The sequence below is a fragment of the Physeter macrocephalus genome, chromosome 18, assembly GCF_002837175.3.
Source record: "Physeter macrocephalus isolate SW-GA chromosome 18, ASM283717v5, whole genome shotgun sequence".
Classification (NCBI taxonomy): Eukaryota; Metazoa; Chordata; class Mammalia; order Artiodactyla; family Physeteridae; genus Physeter; species Physeter macrocephalus.
In genome coordinates this window covers 39,190,818-39,207,887 of record NC_041231.1, presented here as the reverse complement: position 1 = coordinate 39,207,887, position 17,070 = coordinate 39,190,818, and the positions used below count along the sequence as shown (strand labels likewise).

Here is a 17,070-nt window from a genome sequence, read left to right as displayed (position 1 = left end):
TCAGTTTCATGGAAGCAAAGGCACCAGGTCACAGTTCACATGACATGATATGATCTGTCATTTTTGGGCAATGGAGAAACTTCGGTCTTTTCATGTTGTTGAAATGGGGTCGAGGCTACAGTTCTGATCCTTTGTGTTGCTTTCTATCTTGCCAGCGTCTGGTGGAGGCTGCAGAGGAAGCACACCTGAAACATGAATTTGATGCAGACTTGCAGGTAACTGATTATAGTTTGAGTTAAATTGTTTTGTGTGTTTGTTGCCAAAGGAGAAACACTAGGTATACTGGGAACACCAGGGTTCAGAGGTTTGGAGAGAAGGCTCTTGAGAGAATGGTACAGGGTTGAAATAAATGTGCCTATTTTTTGACAAGACAGAACAGTGATCCTCAACCATTTTCCACTATGCAAGTTACAGTAGGTGATAACACACACTTACATGCATGTAACCAGGTTTCCTCTCTAATTCTGGGGTAGTTAATCAGTCAACTCACAATAATCACAGGAGCTTTTAATGGTAAATTGATGAGATAGACGGCAGAATATATCCACATCCCTCTTCCATGGCTGCATTTTAAGTGACTGAAAGCAATGTTGTTATGTACGGGTCTAACCTTGAACTGACTGTTAATTATATTTAAAAATTAAATCGGGGCTTTCCTGGTGGCGCAGTGGTTGCGCGTCCGCCTGCCGATGCAGGGGAACCGGGTTCGCGCCCCGGTCTGGGAGGATCCCACATGCAGCGGAGCGGCTGGGCCCGTGAGCCATGGCCGCTGGGCCTGCGCGTCCGGGGCCTGTGCTCCGCAACGGGAGAGGCCACGACAGAGGGAGGCCCGCATACCACAAAAAAAAAAAAATTTAAATCATTCACAGACCTGGGATTTGAACATCTGCTTCATAAATTTTTGTTGTGGATTTCATATCTAATCATGGCACACCTGTGTCTGGTTGAGAAGGACTTTGATGCTGTCATGTATATATAAAACATAGTTAAAGGCAAGAAGTGAATTGAATAATACTTGGAGGTTCCTTTGGGTCCCTCCAGAAGGAAATTTCATCTGTATTGTTATTTTGGGTTTGTGACTTTTCCTCACTGCTAGCAAAACAGGGGTGAATCTTAATTCCTTAAGTCTGTGCATTGCTAGAACATATCTCTTTTAGTGCCATATGGTCACAATTAGGAAGTAGTGTTTATTTTGCTATGTTTTCATTTATATGGAAAAGATAAATCTTCAAGCACAGAAAAAGATGGTGATACCAAAGATAGCCTTTGGCTGTGTCTCTGTCCCATGGTTGTACCTCTTGTAAAAGAATGCACACTCAAATGGGGTAATGGAGGAAAGTTTAATAAAGAAAATATTTACAGAGGTATGGTAAGAGAAACCAACAAGCAATGGTGTTGTACCCCCAGGCAAGCCACACTCCTGGCCTGAAGGAGCAAGCGGAGGGAGTGGTTTCTGGAGAGTAGCTATATGGAAAGGGTAATTGATAGAGAAATGGTGAGCTAATAAGTGTAGAATCTGGGGAAAAAGATACACCGATAACTGTCTCTAGCCTTCTGATCTCTTGCTGGTACCCACCATTGGCTGAACCCAACTGTTGGTGTAGTTGATTTGGTTCAGACTTTCTGAGGCTTTGGGTGGAAAAGAGTGAAAAATGGGTCTGGAGGGGAAACAGAAAATATCAAGCCCACCATTGGGGGGTCATTTTCAGTCATAACACCCAACGTGTGAAGCAAATAGAACCAAGAATGTAGCCAAGCATGAGAGGCTCCAGGGGGAGGCTGAGAAGCCCTGGGGACTGTTGGTAACACCTGGAGAGGAGTGGGGAAGCCAGCCCTGCTCTTAGAGCAGAGCTACAGAGAAAGAGCAGAGGAGTCAGCTGAAAATAGCAAGAAGCACCTTGCCTTCCTATAGCCACACCAGGGTCCATTTGTTGGTCACATTTGTCTTAAGTGTGCCTCCCCTTCAGAGGGTTGGGACTTCTTAGAGTGGACCAGAAGGGATTTGATGAAAGCATCAGGAAGCACCTTTTGGGTCTGAATATTGTAAGGATCTCTTGAATGCATTGCGAAGGGAAACTATGTCTCCTTGGGAGTTCCAGAAGCCTTTTAAGGAACATTCTGGTTGTAAATGACAGAAATTCAACTCAGATCAACTTAAATTTGATAAGAATCTGTGAGTCCAATCTGATAATAAATAGATAAATACATAAATAAAAGAGAAGGAAACACTCTTACAGTAGAATGCCAACTACTAAATGTGGAAGAAATGATGGAGTTATAAAATTATGGTAATAATTGATTCAGGCAAGAATCTTCAATAGATGCTAAAACTAGCAGGTGAAAGTTGGATGAACAGGACATTGACAATCTCAAAGTATCTGCCCACAAATTGCTTATTAATTACAAAGGGAATTATAGCAGCTTTATTATGGATAAGCCGTCTTAAACAGGTAATCAAAGGTAATATCATCAATAATGACACAAAGAAACAAAGTGCCTTCAGATGTGATGACCAGGAAAAATACAACAAAGATTTCCAAAGGACTCGTTTGGAAAATCTGGTGTTTATGGCTCATATAGTCAATTTTATTTTGAGATCAGTTGTCTACAAAAAGCAACTGGGTGAGGGAGAGAATGATTAATTGACTTGCAGGATTATTTATCCTTCAGGAGAGAAAAAGTGTTCTGTGGTTTAGCTTAACTAACTTTAGAGCACTCTTTATTTTCCATCTGAAGCAATTGTTATTTTCTAAGAGTGCTCTGACTTCCTTTCTGTGATTGATCCTTTACAATAAAATTCTGGTGCAGCACACTGATTCCCTTGTCAAATGTGGTGATGGAAACACGAATGCAGCATGAGTATCCCTCTCAAAAAAATTAGAGACTGAGAGAACGGGTCTCTGGAGTCTTATAGTTTTTGTTCTCTTGGGAACAAAGAAGATGGGCCCAGTTTTTCCTCCCCCATTGTCATCTATTCTGTGTAAGTACAAGACGAATATCAGAGGCTACAGCTGTGGTCTGAGCACAGAGTAGATGTTGAAATAATCTGTCAATATTACAATGTTGAAATAATCTGTCAATATTACAGAGTGCCATTCACTATCTGGACCATGACAGAATGTTCTCTGGGTCAGAGTAAACCATGTACACTTTTGTGGAAACCTGGAAAAGAGATGATTTGGAGAAAATGGATATGCATCAAAGAATGTATGTCTGCTTAGATGAAGGTTTTGAAGCTGTGAAACATTGATGCTGCTATGCGCAAGTCTGTTAACAGCTTGGGTGTCAGCCCCCTTGCTCTTCCTGGGGTAGCAGGTCTGTGTACAGGCTCTGAGTTTATTGCTACGATGGTCCATTAGAACTGATCAATTGTTAATCTGGGTTCCACTGACCTCTCTACAACACCTGCCAGTGGATTGTTTTTATCAAAAAAATTTCAGAGTACCATCTGCTCACCATGAAGTAATGTTGAGGAGGTTTCCGTGCTATTAGCTCGGGAAGAGCAGAGGGAGCTGGGAGTCTGTTTTCCTACAGAAAAAAAAAAAAGTTTTTGTGACACTTCCTAAACTGTACAGCTTCAGGTTACATAGTCTTAGCCCCCACTCCACCATCCCATTTCCAAAATAGAAAAGAAATGCTGGATCTGCCTCTTCTTTCACTTTAGATTGGAGTCTTCATGTCTTTGCATCATCATGTGCTTTAAAAGTGAAGAATTTGTTTTTCACTGGTAGAATCATCAAAAATTACCAAAAGAAAGTCATGCCTCCTTGTTGTCAGGATTTTATTTATCATTTAAATTTCCTCTTACAGCTTCTCCAGAGGTTTAGCCTTTTCCTTATGAGCTTATAGCCTTGACACTGGTAGTCCCTTCTGTAGGTCCTTAAATATGGCACTAGGTTGTTAGTTCTTAACAAAAACTGTGTTGGGGCAAGAGGCAAAATACAGCCTTTGAAGGGTAGCATATGTGAACAACCCACAATGCAGTGTCCTGCACACAAACCAGAGCTGCATGGGTTCATTGGCTGGAAAACTTTCTTGTGGACACTGGTGTCGGTTTAGCCCTTGGGCTTGTCCCCCTGTATTGTGTCCTGTGGGTTCCAGACTGGCCTCTTGGTTTTGTTCTTTGTTCCCTGATATTTCCATTAGGGCACTTTTCAGTTAGAATTGATGCAAACACAGGCCTTGTTAAAAACGGCATCTTCCCTTTTTTTAACTGCATGCTTTGAATTAACATAGGTTTTTAATGTAAAGCACATATGAGATTGATAATTATAAGAAAAGAGTTTAAAAACTGTCTTAATTATCACATATGATCATTTTAGCATTTCATTCTCGTTATGTTGTTGGGGCAAGGGTGGGGTTGTGGGGGCAGTCCCTAGCCCTGATTTATCCTAGCTATTGATGAATTTCCAGAAAACTAGGTCTGCGCATGTAGTATAATTCAGAGAGAAGCCTTCTCCTCTTACTTATTCTTTCTTTCGGGGTTTTTCTACCGGCAGCGAAGAAGAAAAAAGCCCTTTTGACAGTTTACTAAAAACCTGCTTATCTTTGAACTGCAAACGTATTTTCTTTGAAAGCTGTCTTAAATAAGTGCCAATTGCACAGAGCTGGTGCACAGTGGGAAAAAAAAGAATTGTGGTTTTGAATTGCGTATCCTACGGAAACCTTTTTGATTACAAAGTTTTCTATAATAATTTTTCTTTGTTGCTTTGTAAGTAGTAGGCGGAAAAAGCCTGATGACATTCAGAGGGATAACAAAGTGTGATTGGAAGGGAACTGGGGGGACGCAGTGTCCTGAACATCCCCTCCTGGTCACTGCCGAGCTGCTGTCACCTATCTTGCACACACAATGTCCTGATTTCAGAGGTGGGGTGAGGGGTTTGGATTGGAAGTGATGTAGAGACCACTGATGGGAAATCTTGAGGTGGGACGGCTTGTGATACTTGCTAGAGCATCTTCCTCCACCTCGTTGCCACTGCCTGTTGCATTGGTAGGCTGTGTTGAAGGAAAACCCAGGGAGGAGAGAGGGGTGGCTCTGGAGCTCCAACATTCCCTTTAGAACGTCCAACATTAGCCACTGGGAGAAGGAAGCCTTTCTCAGAAGGCTTAGGAAGGGCATCTAGCAAACAGCGGAGTAGAGCTGTCCTTTTCCTGACAGCATCTCCTTGCTGGCTAGTGAGGCTTTGCCCTGGAGAAAAACTGTATGTTGTGAAGGAGAGCAAAGGTCAGGTTTAGTAGAAGTACTTGCTGGGTGGAGGAGGTGACTGTCCTCACGGGGTTTCTCATGTATTTCTGTTAAGCCCCAATCCATCCTTGCTCTCGTGGACTGAGTGAGGTGTTGAACTCCTTGCTGAGGGAGGAGGTGGAACACGGAAGACCCAGATCCCAGAACTGGAAATAGATTTTTTTATAGAGATAGCTCATTGACTTTTGTGCACTAAACAAGAAAGGTAGGGTTCACATCTATAGGAGAAAGAAATGAAAAGAGAAGGAAAATTTCACACTTTTTGTATTAAAATAAGCCCCTCTTTTCTGATGTAATTTGTCAGGGGATGCTTTTTTTTTTCTTTTCTCCTTTTTCTTTTTATCAGCTTGGCCAGGGTTCACAGTCTTCTGCATTTTAAGATCTTACATTAGATGTTTCTTAGTTAGGACTTGCCATATGTCATTTATTCACAAGACTGATGTGTAAATAGTTTCTGAGGAATCTTTTAAGTGTGAGCATTTAAAAGTCAAAGTAATTTCTTCGTTGTTATACACACACACACTGTCATTTTCGTGCATTTGGCTAGAACGTTATAACTTTTACAGAGAGAGCTTTGGTCTAGAGGTCTGAAAATGGAGGTTCTAGTAATTCTGGTCCCAGCTGGACCATTTACTTGCTCAAGGAACTGATTGCTCATCCATAAAAAGACAGATTGTAATATCTAGATGATTTCTAAGATCTCATTCATCTCTCATTTGCCAAGATTCATTCAACAAATAGTTATCAGTGATGTCCTGTGGGTCAGGCACTGGGTTTTGGATATGGCCAAGAGCTAGACACATGCCGTCTTTGTTCTCATGGAGCTCACACTCTAATGTGAGTGACAGATTTTAAAGACATGATGACAGAAATAATTTTAAAATTTTGATCATGATGAAAGACATGAAACATAAGCAGGGACTTCCCTGGTGGTCCAGTGTTAAAGGATCTGCCTTCCAATGCAGGGGACACAAGTTCGATCCCTGATTGAGGAACTAAGATCCGACATGCTGTGGGGCAACTAAGCCCATGCGCCACAACTACTAAGCTAGCGCACCTCAACTGGAGAGCCTGTGTGCTGCAAACTGCAGAGCCCACGTGCTCTGGAGCCTGCGCACCACAACTAAAGAAGAGAAAACCCACGTGCCACAACTAGAGAGAGGCCCACGCGCTGCAACTAAGACCTGATGCAGCCATAAAAAGGAAGGGAGGGAGGGAGGGAGGAAGGAAGAAAAGAAACATAAGCACAGGGCATAATTACAGTGCAGGACAGGAGACCTTGCCTAGTCTGGGAGTTCAAGGGACCCTGGTGCAAATCCCTGAAGAGTGAGTCTTGACTGAGTGGTGATTCTAGATTTACCTCCTCCAGGGCTAGGAGAAATCTCCCCGCAAAGTTATAAGTTCTAGCCAGGGGAACAAAAACAATAGTGTGTGCATCTCCGGTGCATCTATGTGTGTGTGTAACAACAGAGAACCCATAATACCTGTATTTTCCATAAATGCAAAATTAAAATTATTTTATCTGCTTTCCATATAATAGTCTTTCTCACCTAGTGATACTTTATTGTTGCCTCTTTAATGATGCTTATCATTTCTTATCCTGTTAGTTTTATTCATATGTGTCCATTTGTTGCTTAATTTAAATTTATTCAGAACTCAGCACCTGATAGGCCCTGTTGTGGGACTTCCATAAACTGAGATGTGACCCTCATCCTCCAGGAAAGTTCTAATCTCCCTTTTTAAGATATGTTTCATTAGTTGTTACTTTAAGGATTACAATAGGCATCTTTAACTTAAGTGCACAGTGTGTCTTGAGTTAATTTACTGTGCGAAGTACCACTCCATCTGAAACAAGAATAGTGTGCTTCTACCTACCACTTTCCTTCGTGTAGTCATATATTTTTCTATTATATGTGTTATAAACACCGTAAGATGTTATTTTGTTTTAGTTTTGCTTTAAACAGCTGTCTTCTAAAAAATTAAATAAGAAATAAGGTAGTATGTATTGATATTTACCTGTACATTTACTGTTTCTGGCACTCTTCATTTCATTGAGTTTCCTTCTGTTATCATATCTCTTCAGCCTGAAGAACGTCTTTTAGCTTTTTCTTTCTTTTTTTTTTCCTTTTTGCATTGAAGGTCTGGTAGCAGCAACTTCCCTCAACTTTTGTTTAGCTAAAAATATCTGTATTTTGCCCTCATTTTTGAAGGATAATTTTGCTGGATACAGAATTTTTACTTGACAGTTTATGTTTTTCTTTTACCACTTTGAAGATATCATCCCATTCTCTTCTGATCTTTAATGTTTCTGATGAAATGTCATCCATCATTTTTATCTTTGTTCCTCTGGATACACTGAGTCATTTTTCTCTCCTGCTTTCAAGATTTTTTCTCCTTATCTTTGATTTTCAGTATACTATACAGTGTGATAGGTTAAGAGTGTTACTAGATGTGAATTTCTTTATATTAATTCTGCTTGGAGCTTTCTGAGATTCTTGTATATTCTCACCATATTTGGAAAATTTTTAACAATTATTTCTTCAGAATTTTACCTGCCCCATTCTTGTTACATTTTCTTCTGGAACTTAAGTTACATCTGTGTTTGATTGCTTAATATCAGCCCACAGATCAGTGTGGCTCTTTGTTTAGTTTGTTTCCAATCTATTTTCTATTAATTGGTCTCCAAGTTTACTAGCCCTTTTTTTTCTGTGGTGGTCTCCAATCTACTGTTAAACTTACCCAGGGAATATTTTATTTCATGTATTGTACTCTTAGTTCTAGAATTTTCAATTAATCTTTTTTTTAGTTGAAGTATAGTTGATTTACAATGTTGTATTAGTTTCTAGTGTACAGCAAAGTAATTCAGATCTATATATATATTCTTTTTCATATTCTTTTCCATTATAGGTTATTACAAGATAATGTATATAGTGCCCTGTGCTATGCAATAGGACCTTCTTGTTTATCAAATCTTTTAAAATTGTTCTTATTTCCTGCTGAAATTCCCCATCTATGCACCAGTTATGTTCATTATTTCTTTTAAGTCCTCAGACATATCTACAATAGGTGTTTTAAATTCCTTCTCTGCTAATTCCAGCATCTGGGTCATTTCTGTTTCTATTGAGTGCTGTTTTCTTTTGAAGCCACATTTTTTTTTTCTTCTTCACATGTCTAGTAATTTTTGTTGTAGGTTAGGCATTGTGTTATGTCTTTGAATGATTTTTATAAATTTCCTCATTGTAACTTAGTATAGTTCCATTCATGTAGTAGATGTCCTAAAAATACCAAACTTATTGAATCCAATTAAGTTGGATTTAGGAAACAGTTATTAAAGAGATGAAGAGAAGAGAATGATCAACTATACATAATAGGGAAGACTCCAGTGGTTTAATCTTCTGCACTCTAACAATGTAAGTAGTGAGTACAACATAGACTTCTTTGTTCCAAAAATACCACAAGGCCATCTTCTAGCTGAAAGAAAGAGAAAAATGCATTTCTGTTGTAGAATCTTGGAACGCAAACATTGTTTCTCAAAAGTTTATAATTTCTATAGCTTAATTATATTGCTACCATCCCCTGTTCTAAATCCAGATAAAAATATTAATATTAACAAATTTGAAGACAGAAAGTGCAACTTTATAGAAATGGTAATTGATTTGGTTTTGTTTGAACAGTCACCTTACTTAATAGTTCAGAGGGGAAAAATGACATTATTTGCTCCTCCCAAAGTTATCATTTATTTGTCTGTGGAACGTTTTCACATTAGTGACTCTCTTTTTTCTTTGCTACTTATGTGTTTAGAAACCTAGGTCTTTTATCTTTAATTTTATCAATAATGAATAATCTAATAAAAACCCCATGTGTTTCCCCTTTGTCCTAGTCTTTCTTGTTACAACATTCTTTTTTCTATCATGACCATGTATACCTTAATTTGTAGGTAATAGTGTTTAGAGAAGTCTGAAATGTTGCTTTAGAAAGCCCTTTCTTTTCCTATCAAGTCATTGGTTCTTTTGTGATTCCTTTTTATCTTGGGTTTTCTCACTTGGGCTTTCTCAAAACTGGGAATGTTTATTTAAAATAAATATTTGTTGAAAACATATTTGTTTTAAATATATGTTAAACATAGTAAAACACCACCAATTCAGACTTTATTAAACATTTCAATTAAACAAATACTTTTAAAGCACAGTTTTATTGTTTCCACATACACAGTGTGATTGTGATGTTTCAGATATCAGCCAGTTTGGAAAGGGGACATTTTGGGACATCGAGGCCCTCTTGGCATATCTATAGTTATAATTAGATAAACACTTAGTGGTGCTGTTAATCATAATATCAGAGTCCCGTAGTACATTGCCAGAAACCTTAGTGTCTTTCATTAAGATGGCTGACTGCAGAGGTCATTGGCAGATCCCAGAAGTTACCTTGGGGTCTTTCTCCAGCAAATTCTTTGGCAGCCCTTAGGAATGCCGGAATGCCCATAGGTTGCTGATTTCATCAAGGGTCTTGTGGTCTAGGAATTTGCCAACTGCTGTTGAATTTTTAAAGTAAAACTTGAATCTGCTGGCAATGTAGAAAGTAGACACCTCAACAGAAATTTTGTAATCTCATTTAAGCCCTGTTTGTTAATAAAGCACCTGATATGTACACAGATGAATTAATTCTCATGTTTTCTACTTTCAGTTTAGTTTGTGAGGTAGGTCTTTATAATATAAATAACTCCAAGTACGTGCATTTGGTATAGTAATCCTAATTCTTCAAATTAAAAAAAATTCATGACTGACATTTTTAGGATAGTTCTCTTTGCTGGTTAATTAATACTAATAGAATATAGGAGCAATGATAAGAGTAATAGGTGCCATTATTTAAAATGTATTAGGTATAGGCAGTGGCTTAAATGCTTCCCAGGCATTATCTCATTTAATTCTTCTCCCCACTGTCATGTGAGAGAGCTACTGTTATTATCTCCATTTTACATAAGGAGAAACTAAGATTGAGAGGCCACACGTTGGGCCCAAGGTTATACCACAGTGGGTGGACCAGCCAAAATTCACACCTGAGACTGTCTGGCCCAAAGACCAATCAGTTATGTTGCCTCATGGGATCACAAATTTTAACACTGACCTTAAATTGCACTGGACAAAATCTTATAAAGAAATAAATTTAAGATGAAAGTTATAGTGGGTTATTTAATAGGTCTATCAAAAAAAAAGGTCTATCAAATGCATCAAAAAGAAATTTTCTAGAATGGTAAATTCTGACCCATGAACCTATGTAATAAAAAAAATTTCTTAATAAGATATAATGATTTAGTAAAAATGATTAAGCATCACCTTACTGATATTATTAGAAACGGACAGAAGGGAGACATCCCTCATTTGGTAATTGGATCTATTATCTACATAGTAACCACTGTGACTTTTTAAAAATACAAGTTACTTATTACTTACACTTTGCTTATACTAAGGACAAAGTCTGGATGTCCCACATACCTTACAGAGCGCCACACAACTTTCTCAAGATTGCAGGTGGATTAGCAGCTACTTCCCTTTCCTTCGTGTCTGCTATGTTCCTGCCTTACTCCTGTTCTTTGAGCTCCCCTGTACGATTTGTTTGTTTATTTTCTGTCTCCTCCATCAAAACATGAGCTCCATGAGAGCAGGCACCTGACATCTAGTCATATGTCCACAAATATTTGTTAGAATTAATTGAAATTCATAATGGTGATACAGTCACTAAAATCCGCAGCTGACTGGTAATCACCAGCATCGTTGGTAATTCACGAAGTTGTCATCTGTTTATTTCAATTAGAAAAAGCTAATTCTTTCTTAAAATAAATACTTACGGAGTGACCAGAAGTGATTCAGTTATTCCTGTAACATTCAAAGACATTTTCATATATTAATGGCAGCTTTTATTGAAGCAGTTGGCTTTTGTTGTTACTTACAATAAATTCATAAAATGGCTAATTTTCTTAATCTAAATGAGATTTTCTGCCATTTAATATGTAGTTACAAATATTTGAGTATATTAATTATGAAGAAGATAACTGACTAATTATATTTAATGAATATTATGTTAAATGAGTATCAAGTTATTTTATTAAACAGTTGTGTTCTTATAGAGAAAACATCTTTAAAATTGGAAAGGAGAAAAATTAGAAGGGAAACATGCTCTTACAACTCAGGTTTCCTCTCTTGGGCAGGTCCCCACCCACCTTCCTAGCTCCCATAATCAGTGCTACAGACACCATATGTCTGTGGCAGGAGTAGCCTCTTACAACACAAGTAGGAATTCAGAGGAGACATAATCAGCCTTTAAGAATGAGTATTTGACAGCAATAATGGGTGCGACTTGAGGTCATATGTGAAATCTTTGTCATCTAACATTATAATCTCCTTAGAATACCTTTAAAAGCCATAAAATACCTTTAAAAGCCACCCTTACAGAAAATCCTTGATCTGACATTTCACTTGTCCATAGCAAAATAAAACAACAACAAAATAAATAAACAGGCTTCAAAACAAAACAGCTTTTCTCATGCTGGTAGTCATTAATAGAGGGGGAAAAAAGTAATTTTTTTCCCTTGGAGTATTGCATTAGTAGCTAGGGGCCTTGAAGTTTTGCTAATCAGCTATGTGACCTTGGTTAAATCACATTTCCTTTCAGACTTCATGTTACCTCTGGTAAATGAGGGCATGAGACTGGTTTGATTTTCCTGCCTGGTCTAGAACTGCCTAAGTCTGTGAGGTTGTGATTTTTTACAGGGAAACGATAGCAATTATTTTTCCGTAGAGTGAGGGTATTCTTTTAGGAAATCCAGCAACTTCTACAGACATAGCATTGTCCTAAGGGAAACATCTCTGAGAAGAAAATCTCTCTATTCTTTCCTCCCCACAAATAGATATAAACTTCATACTTTAAAGCTGGAACAGAGAAGTTTGAAGGAAAGATTGCTTGATTGGATCATTCAGAGACCGCCCCCGCCCCCATAAATTATTTTATCATTTTAGATTTAAGGGGGTTCTTTTGAATAATATAAAGGACACTTTTTTTTTTTTGGTGTGTGATTTTAAGAACTTAACTCTGGAATGTAAATGACTTGACCGCAAACCGTAGCTTCTGTGTGGTTAAAGAAATTCAGAACCAAATTAAACCTTTGCTTTTGCCTTATTTAGCAGTGATTATGTCGTGCATGTGAATGTATTCATAATTGATCCTTCTTCCTAAAAGTTTTCAGGTGGCTGAGACCATGTAAACACCATGAAAAAATTTTTTTTCTAGGTTTTAAAGCCTTTTGTCCTCTCATTCTACATGAGATTGGCTGAAATGTAGAAGTTGTTCTGATTAAAAGGAGCAAGATTGGAGAACTGGAGGAGGAATTACAGCTTATTAGTAATGTTTTCTGAAACCCAGTTCAGAAGAACAATGGGCCACAAACAGCTTTTGTCTGGTCAAAATGCCATTTTGATTACAAGGAGATACAGAAGGATTCATTATGTCTGCTTATATTTGCTGATTAATATTCTGGGTGAGGTAGATATTAGCTGTCTTCTGAAGAGAGAAAGACACAGATTTGAATCCTGGCTTGTTTTTTTTGCTGGTGTTGAGACCCACGGCAAATCTCCTAGCCTGTTGGAGTCTCAGTTTCTTCTGTATATTTAGGATGATGATACTCTCCCCTGTAATGGTGTCAGGTTTCCACAAGCTTATTGATCTACATGGAGTATTGAGCACACTGTCTGGTACAGAACATGATCCCAGTTCAGGGTAACCATTATCATTACTATGATCATTATTTTGACCAATACTCTTGAAATACAAAGAAGTTGATTACATTCATAATTGCTTATTTAGTCTCTGCCTCCTTTGAGGGCTGTGAGTTCTGTGGGGCAGGGACCACATCTGTTTCTCAGTTTGTGATCAGAGCTTAGGCACACAGCTGGCACTCAATAAATATCTGAAGAAGGGGTGAATGACTGATGGAAAAAATGGAGGATCATCTCAAGAGTGAGATCCCCACTAGGAAGAAGGTTAAAAGCATCATTTGCTCAAGAGAAAAAAATGCGATGCTGCTAGCAGAATTGGGAGCAGCAGGAGGGCTGTGCATGCTCAGAGCCTGAGCCATTTCTAGCCTTTTTGGGACTTTGGTGGGTGACAGGATTGGGTGTTTTGTGTCCATGGAGGGGCTGAACTCAAACTTTCTTTGGCCACACCTGTGCCTTGCTGGGTGTGTGTGGCAGATGGTGGGAGGCCCCTATCTAAGTAGGCAGAGAGAGCAAAAGACTTGGAACAATTTCCCTTCATAATCATCAGCCACTTTTGGAGCACTGGGTTAGCTAATTGTTCACTTTTGCTTTCGTTGTTGTTTTAAAAAGGGTCCTTTATCTGTCCGAAGAGAAGCACAAACAAGAGACTGGTGTTAGGACATATTTTATATTCCTCTTCCAATTTCATTAATGGTTTTAAAGGAAATCTCTCTTGTAATTGCCTTAAGCATTCTGTCTTTATTATTAAATACCAGCCATTTATTATGTTCTACACTTCTTCTTGGCTCTGTGTGCCATTTTTTCTGGGACCTTCTGAATTTAAAATGATTGAAGTGTAGGGCACGTGGTTCTGGGAGCATGCCCTCTCATTTAAATTTCCAGGAGCACCACCATGCTCTTAGAATGTCTTAGCAGAGACAGATGTCTGGAGTCTGGGCCTTTATTCATTTCACTTTCAAAGACAACATAACTATCAGATTAAAAATCAGCAAATTTCTGTTTGCTTTGGAGCCAGCTGTATTCCACTTTTTAGGTCTCATACGCCCCAACCCCAACTCTGGGTTCTGATCTTGAATCTCGGTCACATCTCAGCTGGGTCCACATCTAGTCTCAGGTTATTTGAGAGGAGTTGCAAGACCTTGACTCAGAATCACAAGGTACGCCTTAAACTTTTAGACTGTCAGGTGAAATAGCATTTGGGGGGCTATGACTATCATATTTAATCTTCATACCAATCTGGTGAGGGTAGGTACTATGATAACCTCACTTCATGAATGATAAAACTGGCATTCAGAGAAGTTAAAAAGTTACCCAAAGTCACACGGTACAGCGTGGTGAATCCTTGGATCAGAAACTAACTGGTTTTGATTCCATGAACAGTGCTTAAATATTACGCTTTTCAGAAAGCATTTGTTTATGAATATTTATTTTCTAGGTCTTTCTTTGATCTGGTGTGGATGGGTGATTGGAAATGGTAAGGAATTTGGAAAGCAGACTACCAAAGGTACAGGTTGAATTCAGTTGAGTCAGTAGCTGTTGTTTTTATTTTCTTGCCTCGTTGGACTACAGAATTGTCTCCTTCAGTATTTGATGCTATTGTTGTATATTTTCTGAAGTCACCGTTTATAAGCCATATGATACTCTTTCCAGGGTGGGGGCTCTGCTCCCAGATGAAGAAAGAAGCACCTTTGGCAAGATGCTTCTGCAGTGAGCTTGGTGGTAGTGTGGGAACATCTGTCATCTGCAGTATTTCTATACCAAAGGCCCTGAGTATTCATTCATTCATTCGTTCATTTGTTCATTACTTTCTTGGATCTACCTGCAAAGGAAAAGATTCTAGACTATTTTCCCTGGGACTTGGGACAGCAGCCAGGGTGCCAGCAACAATTGGAGGTGCCTGATACAGTGAGTCAGACATAATGTGCTCTCTTTGTTTGCTTCCTCTGCCTTTTTTCTATTCCCTTTAAGTTTAATAGACAAAAGATGGGGAAAAGGCACAGCAGGTGACACCCGCTCTTGAGCAAGGAGGGCCTTAGGTGTTGGTCCCTTGGGAGTGTCTGCAGATGGGATTTAAGTTATTGATGTATATTCTTCCAATGTGGCAGAAACAAACTCTGGATTTGAAAAGTTCACCTGGACTCCACAGCGGGGGAGCTGTTGTTGGCAGATTTGCTTTTCTGAGAGAGGCAACCATTTCCTGCTGCATGGTTATCATGTCAAGGGTTGGGAACCAGGGCATGTTGGTGATAAGGATTTAATGAATACATATGAGAAGAGGAGATTCAAGCCACTGAGCAGCATATTGCCCTAGGCCACTTCCCGTTTCAGGATGGTGAGATATTTAGGGGAGTAAATTTCAGGTGATCATGGAAGAAAAAATGTTCGAGGGGCATTGGGATATGTCCTAACTGGTGTTTCCTGCAGCAGGGGGGTGGTCCACCTCGCTGGGAGCCTTATAATCACCTCTCAGGTTTTTCCATTGTCTTTGTTTTTATAATTCACATATAGCTTTAAAAAATACAATTAGGCCTGCCCTTGTGTGCATTATCCCACATGGCAGAAAGGACATGTTTTTAATTTATTCTTTGCTTCTAATTGTAGTGTCGGCATGTCAGGGTTCTCTGGTTAGAGAACGCGCCTGCTTTTGTAAAGCAGTTAATTGGACCTGGTAACGATTATTGTCAGAAATCCCTGGGGGTGGTGCTGGTTCCAGGGCATCGTCCTTCATGGCGATTTCCAGCATCTAGCGTGCTGGGACACTGAGGATTTTCCAGAAGGAAACAGCAGATTGGAGTTCTTGTACTGCAGACCCAAATTGCAGTCCTGTTGGTGACCTTTTCTGAGTGTGTACTGCTTTCTGGTGCTAGGGACTTCTGAAGAGAATGTTTTCAATTTTGAGGTGTTTAAGAAAATATTTGCAATACAGGCAACAGACAAAGGACTAGTATCTAGGCTAGAGACAGAACTCATCCGTAGCAGTCACCAAAATATCACAATAAAAACTCCTCCATATCAATCTACTACAAAGAAGCAGTAGGAAAATGGGCAATGGATATGAGCAGTCAGTCGACAGGAGTAGAATTATATGGATGAAGAAAAGGTACTCAATCTCACTAATCATCAAGGAAAAGTAAATTAAAGCAGTGAAATACAATTTTTACCAATCAGGTGGCAAAATCATAATAATGATGTTATCAAATGTTGGTAAGGCCTGGGGAGATGGGACTCCACTGGTCCAGCCACACTTCAGGTCAGCTTTGCAGAAGCTTGTAAAACTGAAAATGCACAGACCCTGGCAACCATCAACTCCATATCTTGCATCTGCTTACAGAAACACTGACACCTGTGCACCAGAATACAGCATTGACTATAGGTGCGTGGGTTTAGCTCTGTGCTTTCTATCCTGTTCCACTGATCTATATTTCTATTTTTGTGCCAGTACCATACTGTCTTGATGACTGTAGCTATGTAGTATAGTCTGAAGTCAGGGAGCCTGATTCCTCCAGCTTTGTTTTTTTTCCTCAAGACTGCTTTGGCTATTCGGGGTCTTTTGTGTCTCCATACAAATTTTAAGACTTTTTGTTCTAGTTCTGTAAAAAATACCATTAGTAATTTGATAGGGATTGCACTGAATCTATAGATTGCTTTGGGTAGTATAGTCATTTTCACAATATTGATTCTTCCAATCCAAGAACATGGTATATCTCTCCATCTGTTTGGATCATCTTTAATTTCTTTCATCAGTGTCTTAGAGTTTTACTTCTTCTTTTCCAATTTGTATTCCTTTTATTTCTTTTTCTTCTTTGATTGCCGTGGCTAGGACTTCCAAACTATGTTGAATAATAGTGGCAAGAGTGGACATCCTTGTTTTGTTCCTGATCTTAGAGCAAATGCTTTCATTTTTTCACCATTGAGAATGATGTTTACTGTGGGTTTGTTGTATATGGCCTTTATTATGTTGAGGTAGGTTCCCTCTATGCCCACTTTCTGGAGAGTTTTTATCATAAATTGGTGTTGAATTTTGTCAAAAGCTTTTTCTGCATCTATTGAGATGAT

General features: G+C 38.9%; 1 protein-coding gene across 1 annotated transcript in view; it reads left to right on the top strand.

The window, feature by feature from the left end:
• The window catches only part of CACNA2D3 (calcium voltage-gated channel auxiliary subunit alpha2delta 3), a 798,772-nt gene that overhangs the window by 235,527 nt on the left and 546,175 nt on the right, over positions 1–17,070 (top strand). Inside the window, exon 5 of the mRNA XM_055079897.1 lies at positions 156–215. Within this exon, the coding sequence (XP_054935872.1) occupies positions 156–215 (60 nt within the window). The remainder of the gene's footprint in view (positions 1–155; positions 216–17,070) is intronic.